The 22,672-nt window shown below is 35.1% G+C and overlaps 1 protein-coding gene across 2 annotated transcripts in view; it reads left to right on the top strand.

Moving 5' to 3' along the window:
• Positions 1-22,672, top strand: part of sws (patatin like phospholipase domain containing sws) — an 82,776-nt gene that overhangs the window by 56,708 nt on the left and 3,396 nt on the right. The window contains exons 22-26 of one of the 2 annotated variants that reach the window (XM_071586814.1): positions 5,806-5,922; positions 7,718-7,929; positions 12,838-12,927; positions 15,780-16,095; positions 21,393-21,466. In XM_071586814.1, the coding sequence (XP_071442915.1) occupies positions 5,806-5,922; positions 7,718-7,929; positions 12,838-12,927; positions 15,780-16,095; positions 21,393-21,466 (809 nt within the window). The remainder of the gene's footprint in view (positions 1-5,805; positions 5,923-7,717; positions 7,930-12,837; positions 12,928-15,779; positions 16,096-21,392; positions 21,467-22,672) is intronic. The other variant, XM_071586804.1, reaches the window with a different exon arrangement.

Raw genomic sequence — 22,672 nt, 5'->3', positions numbered from 1 at the left:
AGGAATTGGCCCATCTACTCTGATGTGTGAATTTCATATGCCATACATGGCTTAGTACTAGGTGTGTTCTATCCTCACCTTTGAAACTAACCTTTCGGTTGATAACTGTGGTTTGGTTTATACTTTATGAAATATCCAAGTAATCTAAATTTTTATTTTATTCAAGTATCCACTGACATAGAAATATTTAAATTCTTGAATTGAATTAGAAGGAATGAATGCTCTTGGGAAAAAGTTGAATTTTTAAGAAACCATTGAAAACCTTGGGAAAAATTGGAAAAATCTTAGCGGTGAAATAGTTAGAATTAAATTACTTATAGCTTCATACTTATAAAATCGTTCTAATTTATAGCACTTAAAAGTCAGTGACTGATCTTCAGGGAACACATGATAGAGAATGAAGTACATCATTCATTAATGAAAAGTTAAACAGAAATAACTTTGCGATATATAGTATTTTAATTTAAACTTACGCAAATGTACTTCCAGCAAAATATTTCTATCCATACGAAAAAGAAAGACTCATACTTTTCCACAGATTTTATTATACGGTACAACGCGTTTCACCGACTTGTGGCATCATCAGGTACAAATTTGCAAAACAGACAGAGCAAGAATGTATACCCTCAGGACAGAGTGGGGGCAGGGAGGGTTGGAAGGATTTGAGAGGGGTGGGGGCTCGCAGGTGCGTTGATGGATTGTTTTGACCATTTCCAGGCTAATTTCTCGGAGAGGAGTGGGGAGGGGTATGGGAATAATTGCTCATTACAAAGTGTCGTGTTGGGGTTCACCAAGTGCCTTCTAATCTCTAATTGCTCGGAGAGCGTCCATTTTTAATCCTTTTGGGAGTGTGTAATATCTCTAGGACAAAGTCACTGCTGTGGTCGAATTCTAGTAAATGCTTGGCGAAGAGAGAGTTGTTATTCTGATTTTTGTGACACCTTGCGTGTTCCTTGACTCGTAACTTGATATTCCTGCCGGTCTGACCGACATAAACGCTGTTGCAATCCTCGCATTTCAGTTTATAAATGCCTGATTTGAGAAGGCTATCCTGGGTGTCTTTTCCATTAGCTAGAAGTTTGGAGAGGGTTATGGGTGGGTAGAAGGCTGCTTTGAGTGTTTACTTGCTTGCTCTGTGTCTTGCTCTGTCTGTTTTGCAAATTTGTACCTGATGATGCCGCAAGTCAGTGAAACGCATTGTACCGTATAATAAAATCTGTGGAAAAGTACAAGTCTTTCTTTTTAGCATGGATATTAAATACTTCCACGAAGTGAAGCCTGAAACAATAGAAAATATTTCTAATTATTTATGACTCTGAATGCCATTGGTGAATAAATGTAACTTGGCCCTGCCAGAATATAAGGTAAAAAGAGTTTTATCCGAACACTGGTGTTGTTTTTTTCTCATGTAAACATCTCCTAAAAAGGGCGAACAAGTGGTGTGAATTTCGTAGTATTTTTTTAATAGTAGTTTTCCTTTTAATTCAAATAATGCCTCAAAATCATGTAGTTCCAATCGAGTATGTGATATATTTATCAAAGTGAAAAACTGTATTTCCTTATAAGTTTTACTAGTGTTCACCTCTAGTTCCTTACATATTAGATTTTGAATATGTATCATATCAATGGGTTTAGGTGAACCATTTCTCAAAGGCCTTGGAGAAACTTTTGTAATATTTATATATTGTAAATACAGAAATGTCGGGTCATAAAGGATGAAATGTTTGAAACAAATTGCTATAGTTTTTGCTGTTAAGTGTGGACCATTTCATGAAATTTTTTCAAATTTATTTGAGAATTAGAACTTGACAAATTGAGAATGTAACTCCTTGAAAATTTTCTTATACCTTCGATTGTTAGATTTTCTGGCTGATTTTCAATCATTAAAATTAATAATATACGAGGGTGGTTCAGTAAGTACCCGTGTTAGAAATGAAGAAACTATTGTTTCAAAAACATTTTTTTTATTTTCCAACATAGTCCCCTTTTAGTTGGATACGCTTCTCCCAATGTTCCGGCCATTTTTTTAACCCCTCCAAAAAATAGGATTTATTGAACTCTCCAAAATACACCTCTGTCTCGGCGATAATTTCCTCATTTGAGCTAAATTTTTTTCCCCCGAGCCATTTCTTCATGTTAGGGAATGAGAAAAAGTCGCAGGGAGCCAGATGAGGTGAATACGGGGGGTTAGGCAGTAATTCATAATGTAGTTCATGAAGTTGACAGCCGGATCAGCTTGTTGTCCACCGTGAGCAATTGCGGCACCAATCGTGCTGACAATTTTTTCATCGCCAACTTATCATGTAAAATATTAATTGCTGTTCCGGTCGACACACCCATGGCCCTGCTACTTCGCGCACTTTCGTTCACCAATCAGCGAGAATCATGGCATGGACTTTTTGAATGATTTCCTCAGTAACCACGTCTGCCGGGCGTCCTGTTCGCTCCTCATCAAAAACAGATGTTCGCCCACATTTAAATTCGTTGAACCAATATCTAACTGTGGCCATAGATGGCGTAGTGTCCCCAAAAACAGCATCCAACTTTGCTTTTATCTACTTCCTATCCAAAAACAAAAAGCGAATTACCGAACGATACTGCTCTTTTTCCACCTTAGCAAAAATCACAGACACGTCTTACTCGAATGGCTGCCAAATCCAAACTAACCTTTTAATTAGTCTGAAATTTGTTTCACTGTCGTTTGATAGATGGCAGCACACGATGATAACATAAACTTCCCTCAGGAATGCCCTTGGTCGTCAAACACGGGTACTCATTGAACCGCCCTTGTAGGACATAAATTACACTTTACTCTGCTTATTTGGTAACCGCAGTATGAATTTTCATATTATAGAGTTTAGCCTTGTTGATGGAGTGGATTACTAATTATGGCCAATCATCGGATACACAAGAAGTGAAATGTGTATGAATGATGCATTGAGGATGCTAAAATAATACTTACTGTTTAAGTTATTCATAAATAGTGAACTGTTAAATCAAGAGTATAATATGGTGTTTCTGAAACCTATATGGAGCCAGTCCTCAGTTCTCCTTATTCTAATGATTTTTCCATCTAATTTAGTTTTCATTTCTTCACTTTGATTCTGATGAGTTCCCATTTTGTGTCTTACAATCATATTTGGATACTATATGCATTCAAAAATTTTGCTACATTGTATTTGTACTTAATTAACTTTTAGTTTTTAAAGATTTGTTTATAATTTTCCTGGGGTGCCTAACTGGTAATAACTGCTGCCTTACCGTTCTCAAATCTGTGTTTGTAAAAGTTTTTTGTTTTGCATTTAAAGGTCACTGTTTTAAATTTCAATTCATTCAGTTTGTTTATTTGATTGTGATTTTTAAAATAGCAATCTAAGCACAACTTGTGCAGCTACTCAGCTTTCTTTGTGCCTTCTGGTCCTCTGAATATAATACATATACATTATGAATATCCCATAATAATGTTAAGCTAAAATTAACATAATTTAATGAGGTATTGAAATGACTGCTTTGCCTGCTAAATGCTTTTTGGGCTCTTACTCTTTTAAGAATGGCCAATGTACTATACTTTTATGATCAATGAGTCCTGTTAATGTTGAAGCATACATGAAAATTTCATGATGCGTGATGAGTTCATGTATGTAGTTCTTATATCATCACTTGTGTGATCAGTCTTTCATGTAATAATAAACATTCAGCTGAGTTAAGATTTTAATTGACTCCATTCAATGGCATTGACTCAGCAATATAAAAGGTGTGTTCAGGCATGAATTTTTTTAACAATATGTGCCAATGATATATTAGTAATTTCACTTCCAGTCAGGAAGCTCTGAAAATATAACACTTAAATTTTCGCTCGAGCATTTTTTGACTACCTTAGTTTTAAGTGTAGTCCATGCACTTGAATGCTCTTTGAGGATTTCTATATTTTTGTCCTCATGGTGATTCTTTTGTTATTGCCATTTTCTGGCTATTCCAAAGGGCTCTCTGCTTAGGCCTTATTTTTTGCCTTAAAAGTTTCTGCCATGATGCTTTTGTGCAGTCCTTGAACCCTATTGCATGGATATCACTCTTCCAAATCCTCTTATAATTTATGTGCTTAAACATTCTCTTCTTTAACCTTTTTATTTCTTTGGTAGGATAGAATCTTTGTCTTTATACAGGTGCACCACATTAGTACATTTGCATTTAATTATGTATTTTGTAGAGTGGCAGAATTGACAAGGTTTTACTGTGAAACGATACTGGTGTTTAAATTCTCTGTTATTCCATGGTTTCATATCAATATACCATATCAACTTGCTACTTTGCACTTGTGTTTTCCTACTAATGTCCTAACATTTCTTGAAGTACCTCTGAAGTTACATTCTTGTATGCATCTTTCCATCATGTGGTGAATTTAAAATATTAACTGTGAAATTACATAAATAAGTATGGCGTCTCCGTATTATATCTGCTTAGATTTTGTAAGCACTTAGAGTCTTACAATCAGATTTAAATAAACATGCACTGTTGCCTTTTAAACATCATAAGGTAAACATGTTAAATGAATTTGTTTTTTTTTACTACAACTCCAAATCATCCAGGAAGTGTGGATATACATTTTTTGGCTAGTCAAAACCACTCTTAAATTGAAAATGGGAAAATTTGGCCCGGAAATAGTAATTATAAAATAAGTAGTTACAAAATTAGTCTATTTTTATTCATGTTTACTGTGTTAAAAAATGTGTGCATTTTTGTAAAGGTTTACAAAATGTTATCTACAATTAGCCACCATAAAATAACCATTCAAAGACTGATCATGAATCAATTGCAAATCATTACTACCTGCATTATTGTAATAATGAAGACCTTGCCCTTCCCATCCTGGATAATCATGAGGGCACTGCCATGAAAAAATGGAAGTAAATGAACAGAATCAAATCACGTTCAATAGTAGAACAAAAGTTCAAGTCACGTTTTTGTTATGTTATTGTTGCTGTTTTGGGCATTTTTGTGTATTATTTTAGATAAAATTAAACATTTGTGTGTATGAAGTTAGTGGTAAGTAAAATATATATTTAAGACATTTTGTTTGAGAAATCCCTTATGAATGCATATGTCTCCTCAGTGGACCAAGAAGAAATGAAATTTGATTTTTTTTTAGTTTAATATTCAGCAAAAATCAATTATGACATAGCTTTTATATTTTACTTTCTATGGGAAAGTCATAAATAATCCTAGGTGCCAGAATCAAGGGCTTGTAGTGCTACTTAATTCATCAATCACTTAGTGCTCTTAGAAGCAAAATGTAGTGTCTTTTATTAATTTTGAAAATTAAATAATTACTAATTCCAAAGAAACTGCGGGAGATGCCGCAACAGTAACTTTTAACGGAGTCATCCGCTAATGTGCATTTCAATGCAACAATTTCAGAGCGTAAAAATCATTCGCCTTGACTGGGACTCGAACCCAGATCCCTCAATATCCGGTCGAGAGCACTCGACCGGATATTGAGGGATCTGGGTTCGAGTCCCAGTCAAGGCGAATGATTTTTACGCTCTGAAATTGTTGCATTGTAATTACTAATTGTATTTATTTTGGTAAAACTTCTTTTGACAATGGGATATTGCTTAATATTTGTTTTCTCTTGTGTTGTGGAAGGGTTACTTGTTTGACAGTCATCCATTTAGCAAAAATATATACTGTTTGACCTGCATTTAATAGTTTAGTGGCACAAAGTCAGTCACCATTGACCTTGTTCAGGTTTGAATATATACATGCTGACCTTTAGTGAGCTATGTATCATGTCATTGGTCCTGACAGGGCTAGGCTGGCGTTACATCCGTGCCAGCATGTCGATAGCTGGCCTCTTCCCCCCACTCTGCGACCCATTGGATGGACACTTGCTACTCGACGGTTGCTATGTCAACAATGTTCCAGGTAATAAATTCATTATCCTTGTCTCACCATCACTGCTTCTGGCCCTTCAGTGTTGTAATGGCTGAAAGTTACTGCACATTCCTCTCAAAAATGGAAGGAAGCTTTGGAATTAAACATTTACATCACATCACCTTGAAGACACGATGATTTCAACACATCCTTTCCACCCAGAAGCCAAATTGGATGGATAAAAGTATTAAGTTATTAAAATTTCCTTCTTTCTCCAAGAAAATGAAGTGGAATTTGGGGTTCATCCATTTCTAGGTTTGAAATTTTAAAAATAAGTATATAAATTAATTTATTCTAATTTTTGACGTACTCCTTGATGGGTAATGATGATTCTGGTTGGATTAATCTATGAATGCTTCACTTAATGTGCTATTCACTATTATTGATGTTCATTGTCGATAAACTGGAATGAATTTTGAAGTAGACTGGTGTGAAAGTCATGACAGTTTATGTTTTAAAGGCATGGATTCTTGAATTGGCAAAGGTCTCTTAATCAATTCATCTTTTTAATACTGTAATCTGTATTGCCTATATTAAGTCGTTGCCAAAAATTTCCCTCCACCACACTTCATGTGTTGACACCTAAAAGTACTTGCACAAAAAACTTCTCTCTACTCAAGGATGCTTGGAGACCCCTGCTTTATAAGTTGTCATAGAGCACTGGTGCCTTATTTAATTGAAAACATTTAATTTATTGTAACTAGTTTTTGTACATTTATCAGATGTTGAGCTTATAAAAATTGTTTTGCCTACAATATCCTAAGAATATTTTACCTTTCTCTTAACTGTATTTACTCTTCATTAATTAATTTTGTTTATATGCTTCAAATGCATTCAAGGTTTTATGTGAGCAATTTAGCTTGTTTTTCAGTTTCATTTGAAAATGTTGCATTCTTATCAATGTTAATCAATTTTTATTATCACCCATATACAGTGTGTTTGATATAGATAGTATTTTACAAAAATGTAAATGAACCACTTATAAATGCATACCTGTATTTATGTTATAAAAATAATTTTATGGATAGGTTATTCCAACTTCATGGAAATAGAATAAATTCTGTTTTATTCATAGAAAATGAAAATGTCACCATCTTAACTCAAGCTTAAAGTGTATGAGTGAGCGAGGAAACCACAAGCTATTAATTGGAGGAATTCCTCCATGATCTATTTTGGAATTCATCATAAAAAGTATTAAGTGATATTTATGAATTAAAAGGTATTTTTTTATGTTTTTCCAAGTTTAAATTAATAAAGTTCTTATTAAGTTGTTATACTATTTATTTCTTTTCTTTTGATATATGAAATAACACATAAATATTTGAATCAAATGTCTTTGTGAAAAAAATTATTGCTTGTGTGGACATATAAATAATTGTTTTATAAAAATTCAATAAAATTATTTTATTCATCTGCTGACTAAAAGTGTGTTATCTGGGCTTTACATATATTGCTCCACATCATATGTATATCCAGATATCATTAAAATAGAATTTCTTCATTAATAATTTTGCAATATACCTGCATTTTTTATTGGGAGCTAATATCACAATTGATACATTAATGACCTAATCTCTGGGTTAGTAAGCCTCTAAAGGTAATTATCTTTCTGGTCATTAATATTCATGTTTCTAAAAACCCATATATGCCATAATTAGTTAATGGTAATATTAGACATAATTTAAAACTAATTGGACCTTGAGTAGTTCTGCTCTGAAAATTATATTATGTAATGGTTTACATAAGCATTTGCTGTTACAATCTCATGTGCTTATCTTTCCTAAAGCTGACGTTATGAGGAGTCAAGGTGCAAGACATATCCTGGCTATTGATGTAGGATCACAGGATGATATTGATCTTACCAACTATGGAGATTTCTTATCTGGTTGGTGGTTATTATGGAAACGCTGGAATCCATTTGCAACACCTGTGTCTGTGCCTACCCTGCCTGACATCCAATCACGACTCGCCTATGTCTCATGTGTTAGACAGCTAGAGGTAAAGCTATAAAACAAATTTTTGAGAACTTTAACCACATATTTTAAAAATATTAATATCTACTCATTTTGATATTTATTTATTTTAGTCTTCTTTCTAGTTAATTTCTTCTTAGCATATTTATTATGGAACAAAAGTTTGAAAGTTTAACAAATAAAGTTGTTAGTAAAAAATATTATTGTTACCAGTGTTGATACATAATTACGTAAAATTTATATTTGGTGTACATTTTGATTCAACTAAGGTATATTGGGGCAATAGAATAATTGTGTGGAGAGTAAAAGCATTGACTTCTTGCAACAGGAAAAATAAGAATATTTAGGACAATGCACATCCTCTTTTCCTTAAGTTACCATACTGAGCTGACGACTGGTTCCCTGGCATACACACGCATGTTAACTCACAGATACTTTTATTTACTACATTGATCAAAAAGTTCCCGGAATAACCACCGTGTGGCGCTCCCATCGTTCCGATTTGAGTTCTGTTTTTTTTGTTAAATTGGTACATCTGTTGTTGATATTCCCTTTAAATCTTAGTGTCATAACTTGACATTTGCAAAAGTTACGTAGCCAAGAGTACATCTATCTCTGTGTGTGTTGGCGATTTTTTACAATTTCAGAAATGGATTTAAATTTGCAACAACGAACTTTTATTAAATTTTGCGTAAAAAACGGATTTAGTGGCGCACGGACGTTGGAAATGTTGGAAAAGTGTTTCGGCAACGATTCTCTAAAAAAAACGGTCTTTTACCAGTGGCACGAGCGGTTCAGAAGTGGTCGTGAGTCAATCGAAGATGATGAACGCAGTGGCAGACCATCGACATCGAAAGTCGGTGAAAAAATTGATAAAGTAAAAGAAATGTTGGTCAATAACCGCAAATTAACCATCAGAGAAATAGCGGAGGACTTGAACATTGCCTATGGATCCGCCCAAGACATTGTGGTTAATGATTTGGGTTTCCGTCGTGTAGCATGCCAAAAGACCTCAATTTCATGCAAAAAAGAGACCGTGTTGACGTCGCAAAAGACATGATTTGCGAGGCTGAATCCGATCCCACATTCATCAAAAGGATCATTACTGGAGACGAGACGTGGGTTTATGAGTACGACACGCAATCCAGACATCAGGCAAGTGAATGGCGTTCACCAAATGAGCCGAGACCAAAAAAACCACGTCGTTTTCAGTCAAAAAAGAAGGCAATGCTGACGGTTTTCATGGATTACAACGGTGTAGTGCATCATGAATTTTTGCCAGAAGGCCAGACAGTAAACAAAGAGTATTATTTGGGCGTTATGAGACGTTTGCGTGAAGCAATTCGCCGAAAGAGACCAGAAATGTGGGCAGAAAACTCGTGGATTTTGCACCATGATAACGCACCGTCGCACAGTGCTATCATTATTCGTAATTTTTTGACGAAAAATGCAACAAATACCATCCAACAGCCACCGAATTCACCTGATTTGGCTCCCTGTGACTTCTTTCTGTTCAATCGAGTTAAAAAACCATTACGGGGAACGCGTTTTAGCAGCCGAGAGGAAGTAATGGAAAAATCGCAGGAAGCACTGATGGACATACCGAAAACCGAATATAAAAAATGTTTCGAGGATTGGATCAAGCGCTGGCATAAGTGTGTTGCAGTCGATGGGGATTACTTTGAAGGGGACAATATAGATTTAGATGAATAAACTTGTATTTTTAATTTTCTGAATAAATTCCGGGAAATTTTTGATCAAGGTAGTATATAGACACCAATATTACATGAAATCCCCCCATTTAAATTGGAGTTCAATTGAAAAGGGCATGCATCTTCATGTAGCAACCAGTTAAAATTGCAAAACTGTAGTCAATATGAAGGTCATTACATCAAAGACAATTGTTTCATTTTCATTTAACTATAGTCTTCATTTTGCCTATCTTAATTCTAAATGGAGGGACGTGGTGCATTAGTCGATGGAAAATGCCTGGGGAGTTTGCAGTTAAGGTAATGTATCACATTGATTGAGGTCCAGGAAGAAGGTGGAAGATACAGGAAAAATTTGATAGGTTGCAGTTGGGAAAGGAAATACATGACAGGTATGGAGCAGGTTTTATATCTCATACAAGTGTATGGTGCCAAAGGAAGTCTGAGAATTATTGAGGATTTAGAAAGGGGTCTGGTGATCTTAAGAATAATAGTAATATCTATGGGATGTTTATATAATATTAAGGGGTATATGGACAGTAAGTTGGTAGTTGTTTCAGTATTGAAAAGGATAGGGTAAACATCTCTTAAAATAATTTTGAAGGATTTCACTCTCAGGAAGTAAGTTTTGCAAAAGAAAGGAGTGTCATATTTTCTGTTTTGGTCAGTTGTTTGTCTTGGAGGAAGTCTGTGAAACAACGTAGAGGGAAGGAAGTCTGGAAATGAATTTTACAACTAAAATGGTCATTGATAGAAAGAAAATAAGACATAGGCTAAATTAAATATGAAATGAGGGTCCTCCATAAGTTAATGTTCTCTGTGGGTACAAGAGGTTAATTTATCTGATGGCTTGGGGGCTGCAACGTTAAATTCAATCTTCCCAATTGGGTCCAAAAAGATTGGGGCTTAAGGGGTAATCCTCTTTTTGGATTATGGTTTTTTGTGAGTTCAATGTGGACTGAGATATGGAAGTAATCGTTGAGGAGAGCAATATGAACATGTAGCAAAGAAAGAGCAGAGAGTGCAGTGGAAATGAAAGTGTTAAGGGAGTCCATACCATATTGCCAAAGGAGTAAAATATCATCTATATATCTTAGTCAAAGTAAGAGTTTCAGTTGGAGAGAGAATTTTGCTCAAGGTGGTTGAGGAATCGTTTGGCATACCAGGGATTGTACATACCTACTTCCCATGGTCCAGCCTTTTATCAGAAGGTAATGGTATTAATGAATGTAATGAATATCAATATATACGAGGGTAGGCTGAAAGGTAATGCACGCATGCTTGTAGAGCGCAAACAAAAACAAATAGCTTGATTGGGCAAAAAGTACATTGAAGTACAATTCTTAAGTTTCGAAATCATATATTTATTTTTCAACAGAATCACCATGAAGGCTAACTCATTTCTCCCAACATGTTACAAGTTTTTTCACTCTGTCACTGAAAAACTCTGCTGACTTTTTTTGAAACTAGGACTTGACAGCTGCCTTCACCTTATCGTCAGAGGTGTAATGATTACCCTTGAGGCATCTCTTGAGTTGAGAAAAAAAAGTGGTGGGATGAGGAGGGTGTAGAATCACTTTTTGCAGAGCCTTATATGATTTGCGATACGCTTTTGAGTGATTTACTGGTCATTTTGAATCAAATCTATGATGAGTTTTTGATGTTTATTGTCTTTGACTGTGATCGGACATCAGCTGTGTGTTTCATCAACAATTATGGCTTTTCCTGGCTTGAAACCATGAAATTTTACACCTCGTTGATTTGCAGTAGACCTGTCAACAGCATTGTCACCATAAACAGCCTTTAAACTACAATGAACCTCAGTAGGAGTCACTTTTTCAGCAGTTCGAAATTTGATAACAGCAGGCTGTTTACTCGTGTTGACATAGCACTAGAACACGTCTCCATACTTTCGCTTCTCAAAATACACTGGATGAATGAAACGACCTCAAACCTGCAAATGCATGTTGAGGGGGAATAAAACTTCCACATGCCACCAGGAGTGCTTCTGAAGGTCATTTTGTCTGTGGTGTACAAGAATGTGTGCATTAGTTTTCAGCCTACCCTCGTAGTTATATATAAGATGACCTTTAAGTGTAAAATGTCAACGAAAAAAATCAAAGGGCAGCCTATACATGAGACAGATTTTTATAGTAAGTTAAAATAGATGTTATTTTAGATGCCTGTTAAACTTCTATAAGGTCACAATCCAAAATTACAGCAATAACCACTGTGTAATAATGTCACAGTTATGACATTATGACTTTTCTTGCCACTAAAACTACTGCTACCTGCTTGTTTCAGTATTGTGATGAAACCAAACAATTGTGGCAGTCCCATTTGGCCAGTATTTTTGGCACTTGTGGTGAATTTTGAAATGCACTAAAAATTCTTCTATTGATGATAATGGTCAATACTTATTGAAATGAAATAAGTAACTTTGTAATTCCACACGCAATTTATTTAGAATACGACCTAGGTTTTGACGTTGGCAGTCATCATCAGGTCAATCTTGAAACCTAGGTTGTGTTTTAATTGAAGTGTGTGTGGAATTTCAAAGTTACTTATTTGATTTCAGTATGCTTTGTAAATTCCATAAAGTTTAATTTACATAAAGACAACAAATTTCATGGTTGATAGAAAGAAATAATGAAATAAGTATCGATTATGTACAACTTGATAGCTACCATTAACATTGTTGAATTATATTTCTTTTGGTCCTTATTATTTGAGAATATGCATTTAGAAAAAGTTTACAAGTTATTATATATAGTTCTGCTTTGAAAAGGGGATGTCTGAGACTTCTGTTCCAATATTTCCATCCTTTCCAAGATCTACATTAATTTTGGCTGTTCTATAGCTCATATCTCCTTTGGTGAAATTGACATAAATTCCCTGGCTTTCATCTCTCACCAGTCTCTTCTCAGGTGTTTTTTTAGCACACACTGCTGAATGCATCATTTTCATTGTTCATTTGTACTTCCCAGTTGATGATTTTAGCCATCGTGGGAATAATGCTAGAGATATTTGTTTTACATTTCAGATTTTCAGATATATATGTTGTTTCATTTCTGCCACCTAGTAATGGTTATGTTGAAATTGCATTTGAACCTAAGGTTTAATAATATTTTTATTCTGATTTAATTTGTGAAATGTGTTTTTCACATTATCCTCAAGTTTTAATGTTAATATATATGTATGCATTTTTTTGTATTCCATTGCAGGAAGTAAAATCAAGTGACTACTGTGAATACATTCGGCCCCCAATTGATAAGTACAAAACTCTTCAATTTGGAAGCTTTGATGAAATTAAGGCAAGTATATAGCGTGGAGTATTATTTATATACAATATTTTTTGTGATATCCCATGCCGTTTTCACCACTTTTAACATGCTCTGTCTCCTGAAAGTACTACCACAATAGCTGATAATGTTGCCCCAGCTCCACAACTAGGAGCTACATGCTGTACAATGGCATACTAGGGTGGAACTGGCAGTGCAAATGACTGTACCATCAATGGAATCTTATTTACCAACTAAATTTACTGTATTTTCAATGACTGACCAGAAGGAGAATAGGATTTGGCATGCTATTCGTGGCAGTGTGGAAGACTGTGATTTTAAATGAAGATCATCGCCAAAATCTAATGATCCCTCAAATGGTTACTCCCTGTAATCAGTCACAAACCCCTTATTTAATCAAATGCTCTCCCAAAGAAAATATTAGAATCCTTAACTACTGCTGAGGTAATTTCCCTGATTTCAATTTCTCAGATTTTCAATAATGATTATACTAATTTACCATTCATTTTCATCTTTAAATTGACTTTCTCTCATTTAAAGCAAAAGGTGCTGAGCGCATGGGTCTCTATCATAAAACCTTTTAAAATTTGTTTTCAGAACTGCAAATTCCCTTATAAAACATTTTCATTTTATTAATTATTTCAGAATATCATTTATTATTGTTGATAATTTTTTCAGGGATATTAAACATGATGTTTTCTTATTTGTACATATACACACTTCTGTGTGTGTGTACGATTGTACATGTGTGTACAAGAGTTACTACTTATATTTTCAGCCTAATAATGAAAAGACAGTAATTTATTGTTGAAAATGGCTCTATTGTTTTTTGAGGTATTCTCCGTGATAATCAATACGCTTTTGCATGTGCTCGAACCAATTCTCGAAACACTTTTTCCACTGCGATTGAGGTACCTTCAAAACATGGTCTTTGAATGCATCAATGGCTTCTTCAGGTGCCAAAAAACATTGGCCACGGAATTATTTCTTGATACACTGGATTAAAAAGAAGTCATTTGGTGCTAAATCAGGGCTCTATGGAGGATAACTCATCAGTTTGAGATAGTATTCATCAGTTTGAGGCAATAGGTAGTTGTTTCATCTGTGAGAGCTTGCATTGTCATGATGAAGGATGACCCTTCGTTGCCGCATCTTTTTCTGTATTTCACCGAGCAACTTTGCCAAACAAATTTTTGTGTACCATTTGGAATCCACGGTTATGCATTGCTCTAACAGTAAGGTGTCCACATGTCCAGTTATTCCAAAGAAACAGGCGATCGTTTGCTTCAATGTGCTTCGTACACGAATCACTTTTGTCGGATTTGGCTCGCCTTGGAAAACCCATACAGTGGATTGCTGTTTTGCTTCGGGTTCATAAGCATAGATCCAAAATTCATTACCTGTGTAGATGTCATACACAGCTTTTGATGTATTTTTTTAAGCATTTCTTTGCACCAATTGACACAAGCAACTTTTTGAGCTTTTGTCAAATCTTGCAGGATTTAACGCGAACAAATTTTTTACACAGCTAAATGTTCATGCAATATCTTATTGATGCTCGTCATACGAATTCCCAATGATGCCTCAATCTCATGATAAGTCACATGACAATCTTCCTTGACTAGTTCTTGCACAGCATCAATGTTTTCTGGCACAACAACTGATTTTGGACAACCTTCACTACTTGCATCACTGAGCAAATAACGCCCTTGACGGAATTCGTTATACCAGCATTTCTGAATGGCAAAGGATTGGGCTTCATCGCCAAAAGTGGGAGTAAGTCGATCGTTGCACTCCTGTCTTGATAATCCATGTTGAAAGTCATAAAAAATCATCGCTCAGAAGTGTCCACAAGTTAACCCCCTTTTTTTGCTGGGACAAAATTTTTGAGTTGCTTTAAACAACACAAGTTATGATCAAACAACAAAATGTTCTGAAGAATGTTAGCGTTAAAAGGGTCAAGCTTTCAGATGGAAACGGCATATGGCACCTAAAGCACTTACTGTTGTCAAAGCTCAAAATGTGAATAGCAACCTCTTATATGAGGTGAGTGAACTGTTTTTCATGGGAGCAAATTTAATTTTTTTGGTGTGTTTAAAATCCAAAATATTATGAAATAATTTGCATTTGTACTGAAATAATTATTTATGGTACATACCAATTCCTTTTTACTTGAAATCTGTCTAAAGACATTTGTTTTTGCTGACATTTCGAAACTTTGTAAATATTTCTGTCTCTGCCAATAATATAGGATTAACTTTTGACTAATTTAATGAAATAATACATAATGTTATTAATAATAATATATTATAAGAATTAATCAATGGAAACAAGGTAGCTCTGGAGAGCAAGGCTCTCTGGCTTTCACAGCCAGTGGCATGTGATCCAATTGAAATGGTCTTTCAGAGGTCCTAATAGCCATTGATCCTCCAAAAAAGGTTCCTCTTACCTTCCACAAAGTTAGCAAATGAAGGTCACCAACCTCCCGTACTCACAAATATTTGGTGCAGCTGACTTCTGTCTACACTGCTTACTAAAGCATGATTACTTTATGTATATTTGGTCATGATATCTTAATCAACTAAAAACTGCAACACTGGTCTATGGAATATGAATTTAAATTTATCTTCCTTAAGCAAATAAATTTACGTATCCATATACCTTGTAAGATTGACTTAAATTTGGAGGGAAGTTGTCTCTTTTTGTGGAAATCCTTTAGCAAACAAATCACTCTTTGTTATTCCACATCATTTTTCAAAACTGCATAAGCACTAAGCTGAATTTATTTCATTGAAGACTATTTTTAAATTTATGGATTTGGCACTAAACTTACTTCCATTATCTTTGTTTTTTCCACTATGCAGGAAGTGGGCTACAATCATGCAAGGACATATTTTGCTGGATTAATGAAGGCAGGTGCTTTGTTCCGGTCTTCTGGTGAGGAGGATACTGGCAATCAGTGGAAAGCTATCTTCCAGTCAGTTGGAGGATCAAATCACCATTCTGGGACACCCATCTATACACAGTATCAAGCCTGGAGGCGAGAATCATTTGCTTCTTCTCAGGGTGGATTACCAACAACAAACTCTCCTGCTCAGTACACATTCACAGATCTTGCACAAATGGTGTGCAAGGTTTCAAGAAATAAATTTTTAGAGGATGAAGAGGATGAAGAAGAAGGTATGCATTGGTTTTTATATTAATTGTGCAAAGTTTGAGATAATTAGAATGCTTCAATTATGTTCACAGTATTTATAAAACAGATATGTCTTCTCTCATGAATGGATCCTCTTAATATCATAGTAGAACATTTATTTACCTTGAACTGATTTACGCAAACTAACAATATAACTTCATGAGCAAGGCTTCCACTTCAAAACTTCGGAAAACTTGTAGCAATACCTAACGCTGTGGTTCCCTGCATTTTGACAATCCTTTCCACTCAACCTGTTGGTTGTTTTGTGAAAATATAATAGATTGAATACATTATGTCGTAAAGAAAATTGTCTTGGAATCAATTTACCCCTTTTATCTCTGCATTCAAAAATGTAATCATGAACATTTCACCATATTAATTAGATGTTATTAGACCCCCTTCTTATTATTTAAATTTTTGAATTAAAACTTTGATTTTGAATAAATTTTCTAATTGTTTTTCAGTAATTTTTTGAGGAAAAAACATAAACTAATTATAAATCCATATTATGCCAGAGTTTCAATTCTGAAATAGGAAAGAAAGTCACACTAAATTCCAGCAATAATGAGTAATTAGGAAAATATGAAATAACTGATGATCACACTGGCTGATTGATATTGGATATGTAGGGAAATCAGGAGGTGTGGGGAAAGGTCGGCATTAAGAGGGGAAGTAGAGGCCATTCTAGGTACTATAGGGTTAAGTGAATGAATTCCTTTCACACCTTCAACCCTCAAGCAAGAGACTCTGTCAAGGAATATTTTAGGAAAGGGGAAGAATGAACTAGGTTGAAGTCTTTGAATGTCTCTCTATTCAAATATTTCTGCTAACAAAAGAGAAGCCAGTTTTGCCAGGCAAAACTTGCAGCTATCCTAAGCTGAATAATGTTAAAATGTTTAAGTGTGGGAGATATCTATTCAAATTTCCATTGTTGTTTAATAATTATTTATGTTTTGAATTACATCCCACCTTTTTATGTTGTGTGCAGTTTCGACTCTCCTCCTCTTGCACAATGGAACACCAAAAATCATTCACTTCTATGGTTTTGGAATCCTTCCTAGGGAGGATGCAATCTTTTCTTTGTGCAGTTGTTATACGAGTATATTTATCAAGATAGTTATTCAACAAACTAGTTGAAACTTTACATTCACTTGTGTTCTATGCCCAAAAATTTGCCGTATGATTTGCTGAGTAAGTCTACAATTAAGTCAAGTAAAGTCTCAAAAAGGTCCTTGAATGTAATCTCATGTCAAAATTTGAAATGATAAATTTTTAGCTGCAAAAAAAATGTGTTTGATATATTATTTATTTGATATTTTTTATTAATGATGTATTAGTATGCATACCTATTTTCCTGTTCATTCAATTTAAGTCCTTCAGAGCAATTTAGTCCTAATCAGATAATTAGGATGAAACAGAATTTTCAATTACATTGAATCAAAATTTCTTTGTACTTTTATCTCTATCATTCTGTAGGTAAAATAAAAGAAAGTGAGCTCTCTGGCCTCGTAAATTAATAAAATAAAAAGAAAACTCCTGTAGCTGTAATAACAATAGTAAAATTTTGTTTTCTTTTTATTTTATTAACTATGTAGGTAGGCTATTTTAAGCATACTTCTTTGAATTTCCACAATTATGAATTCCCTTCATCACTTTGCACAGATATTTTCTCTATTGTTGGGTTGAATTTTTAGAAATCTATTTTCAACCCCACCTGCACAGTTAGGCCTTGTAGTGCCACAGGTATAAATATGTTTTGTTTGTAGAAAAATTTTTCATTGAATATGGACTTGGAAAGAGTCAAGTACATTGAAGTAATTGAAGCGACTAAAATTAAGATGCTATCCGAGTATGAATGATTTTATGGGCTTATAAAATTTTCAACAAATTTATTACAACTTGAATACCAAGTGAAATCCCATTTTTGTACTTAGGGGTTAGGAAAAAGTCATAGGGGGCAAGATCTGGCAAATGAGGAGGATGATCGAGGATGGTGATTGAATATTTTGCCAGAAACTGGCGAACAATCAATGCTGAATGTGCAGGTACATTGTCATGGTGAAGGATCCATCCATCACCTTGAGTCAAATTTGGTGCACACGATCTCTCATTTATTGTTTGTCCTTCAGGAAGAAATTCATGATAAATAACACCGTCGATATCAAAGAAAACCAGGAGCATGACTTTGATATCCGATCGGCTTTTTCTTGATTTTTTGGTTTGAGGTTCATCTTTTGCTTTCCACTCCTTGCTTTACAATTTTAGTTCAATACCATACTCTTAAAATCACGATTTGTCACCAGTGATTACCCTATTGAGAAATAGGAGCATCGTTTTCTTGTGAATTTTTCCAGTCAGTAACACATGCAACTCTTTTCAAGTTTTGATCTGGCATCGGCAGCTTTGGCACGATTTTTTCACACCCTTTATTGAAACCAAAATGTGTGGTTAAAATAGTGTGCACAGTTGATTTTCCTAAATTCAGTTCATCAGTAATCATTGGGACAGTTTTCCGACAATCAATAGGGACAAGGGACCGCACACGATCAATGTTGTCGTCAACACAGGTGGTTGAAGGTCGTCCCAGCCTTGCATCATCCGTGGCATCTTGTCAGCAATCCTTAAAACCCTTAATCCACTTGAAAAGGGATGTTTTCTTCAGAGCATTATCACCATGAACAGCTGTCAACATTTCAGTAATTTCTTGATAACTTTTACCGCACATCACCAAAAAACTTGATGTTGATTCGTTGCTCCGTGATTTCGTCAATTTCCATTTTCGACAAACAGTAAAAGCATGGGCAACAGAAACTAACATAACTGGCACCATACGCACAGCTCGACGATGCGCCAAGCACAGACGGCTCATTGGGTCTCAGGCAACTAGCGCCGCTAGTGGGTGGATTTAGACTCTAGAATTTTATAAAAATGTATTTTAATAAGCCTCTTCCATTTCAATCGTTTTTTTGATTTGTATTTCTTGCTATCACTTGAATAAATGGTATAGGATTTTTGTATTAGCATTATGTACATTTTTAGTTTCATGCCTCCGGGAACCTTAAAGTTTATTATTCTTAAAGAAAAAGTGAAACAGTTCATGTATAGAAATACAGGTAATCTGTCCAAATAATTTGTTGTTGAAGTTTTTCTGTGCATAAACAGCTCTTTTATGCCAACTTTTTCTCTTAAATCACATCATACCTCTATGCATTCATGCGAGAAATTTTCATCATTGGTATGTACTCAAACTGTGTATGTCTAAAAAATGATGAATGAGCAGAATGGGTCTGCAGTTAGTGTATGAATGCAATAATATTGTTGAAAAGTCTGAAATCTAGTAAGCCATGTAGGATCTTCAGCAGGTAGCCACTTATGCCCAGGTAAACAAAGAGGCTGGGGTGGGTACTGACTGTGTTAACTATTACTTTCCTATTATGCAAAGGATGATGTCTTTCTAGAGTAAATTCTAATTATTCTTTCTTTGGCATCGGAATATTTTTATTTACTTAGTTTAAAATTAATCTAACTGGAAAAATATGTCATATTATTGAGATGAAGAGAGAGCTGGTTGTCGATAGGAGGTCATTATCCACCTTGAAGTTCGTATACTTGCTATTAATCACCAACTCTAAGGAACAGTGTACAATCTGCCATATGAGGAAACTTTCTTGGAAACTACTCTCTCAGATGTATATTACTACCCTATTGAAGTTGTTTTAAATGGAAGATTCCAGATCACCATAAGAGCCCCGTGAATGTAGCCTACAACCAGGACACGCTAGTATTGCATAATTGCCTATACTGAAGGATCACTTTTGGGAATTTCTGCTAAGATGGCAAGAGGAGCACCAATTTGAAAATTATCCATTAGTACCAGTAAGAGGTGTCCCATCCACTCCCATTCCTTCCCTTATCTAATGAAAGATACACGTAAATAAATAACTTGCATACATCTCCACCATCTCGGGGAAATTCTCGAGGATATTGAGAAAAAGCAAAATTGAGACAATCTGGAGGAACTAAGAAGACATCTTGTCCACATGAGAATGATCATTTGGGACTTGCTATTCTGGGCGTTCACTGCTTCCCATGTAAGTGAGGTGGAGCTTACATTAGAGAGATAAGCTGCATAGTAGAAATTAAAATTAGGGAGGACGAGAGATGTATTAGACAGCTGCCCAAAAAATTAGCCATTGCAGAGTAGAGCCTCACCCAGGGCATCTTCAATTTTGGGAAACCTATTAATAGAGCCAATGGCTACTGGGACCATCAAACGAAGGAGATGATAGGGATCCATCTGGAGTAATAGAAAAACTTCAACCAAGATACAGTATACACCCTCAGCCAAATATGAAAGCTTGTGCTCCAAAAAATGAAAGACGGCAAGGAGCAAGAGGGAGAAAATCATTAAATTAGTGTTCTAGCTAGTAGATGGCGTTCTCCCTCTCCCATTGAATGAGGTAATCAGCTGGAGAACAGCATCCAAATATTTCCTCCCTTAAATACTTGTATACTTTTCTTTTTCATATATCATTTTCATAATCTTGAAGTGTTTAATATTGTGCCACTACATGATGGCCTACAAAAATATTTTGAAGGGATTGTAGTGTATATTATGATTGTTTATATCAAATCCAGTTAGAACCATCCGGTGATTGTTGGTGCAAGATTTTGGTGGCTAATGTATAAATGGCAAGATGAACTTTTGAGGATGTTTAGTGCTGTTGTGATTGTCCTGGTTAGTTTAGATTTGTTCCAATTTCTATCTCTTTCACTCTCCAACAATGATTAATTTGATAATAGAATCTCTTTGTAGCTAAATTAATGGATACCATCCCAACTTTTGGAATACGATGAAGGACATCTTTGGGCATGTTAACTTCAAATAAAATTTCAATAAATAATAAAGTGAGAAAAACAAATAAACATGACAAAATGCTTGTATGTTTAATTTGATTTTGAATTTTTGAGGTCAATAAAACGGTTAAATCTCAAAAGTGAGTTGATAATATTGATTTTATTATTTTCCACATTTCCATGAGAGTAACTTCCCTCGTGTATGATACTAACCTTCACATGTTTATAGAAACTATATGATAATTCATCAATTTATAGTATTCTCTTTGTTTCTGATTTCCCTTGGCAATTTCTTCATAAAGTAATTAGTTTTTAGAATGTTAAATCTTGCTTAATTTTTTTGCTTTGTATGGTATCATTATTTCTTAGCCTGCCCTTCATTATGTTTTTATCGGAATAAAAGTCAATGTGTATTGCATTTCAGAGACTGATGAAGATTACGATGAAGATTTTCAGGAGATGGGATATGCCTCTGAACCTGGGACAAACATAATGGAGGTTTGTGTGTGAATTCATTTATGAAAACCTGTCTTTGTGTTGTTAAGTTTACAAGCAATCGGAATCTGATGATGAATTCTGATTTTCGTAAATTTAACATTGTTCCTTCACTCATGTTATCTAAGACAGGTTTGTACTGAAACTTAAGTTAACTACTTTTATTCCAGAATAAAACTGAAGCAGCATACTGTGGACTCTGGTTAGCTCATTTGTAACCACTAATGAATTTTTAGGATTCATAGATTTTTTTGTTAACTATCTACGAGGGTCATCCGGAAAGTAGTACCCGTTCGTGAAATAAAGACACAAAAGTAAATATTAACAAACATAAAAAATTTTATTTGAAAGAGGATACTTTAAACTACTTCTCAACATAATCTCCAAGCAAATTAAGGCATTTGTCATAACGTGTGACAAGTTTCTGTATTCCTGCTGCATAGTCCTTCGCCGCCAGCTCATTGAGATACGCGAGGGACCCATCTTGCACAAATTTTTGCATAATGCAGATGGTGTTTAACAATTTCATGAACAATTGTTCGAGAAACATTGGGAAAATGCTCACAGATGTCATCAATTGTGACGCGCCGATCGTTCCTCACGAATTCGTCAACTGAGCTCACCAGTTGGTCTGTAATGACAGACGGTCTCTCCGAACGCTCATCGTCGTGTGTGTTCCCCCTCCCAATGTTGAAGTTGCGACACCACCGCCGAACAGACGACTCGTCCATTACATTGTCTCCATACACCTCCTTTAATTGGCGATGAATATCACATGGGCGAACGTTTCTTGCATTGAGGAATTTAATCACTGCCCTCACTTCACAACTGGCGGCGTTCTCAATTTTTTTAAACATTGTAAACAATCACAGAAACAACACAGGCAATGCTAGCGTCACGCAACTTGGCTCAGAGAAGGCAGACAAGCCACTGAAGCTATCTGACCTCGTCCAGCGGCTACTCGCGTCGTCAGCACTTCATGCGGCACGAACGGGTACTACTTTCCGGATGACCCTCGTATTAGCTTTGTTTGATTATATCAACATTCTTTTGTCCACAGGTAATTAACACAATAGTTTATATAAACCAATTTCACAGCCAATGAAATCGTGCATTGGATCTACTAAATATTGTATATCATTCCATTCCATGAAGGGAAGAATACATTAGTTGTTTGTATTGTCAGTTTTAGTTTGCTACAAACTTACT

This window comes from Hetaerina americana, unplaced genomic scaffold (genome assembly GCF_022747635.1).
Source record: "Hetaerina americana unplaced genomic scaffold, ioHetAmer1.1.p SCAF_1, whole genome shotgun sequence".
Taxonomy (NCBI): domain Eukaryota; kingdom Metazoa; phylum Arthropoda; class Insecta; order Odonata; family Calopterygidae; genus Hetaerina; species Hetaerina americana.
This window is presented reverse-complemented; position numbering and strand designations above follow the sequence as displayed.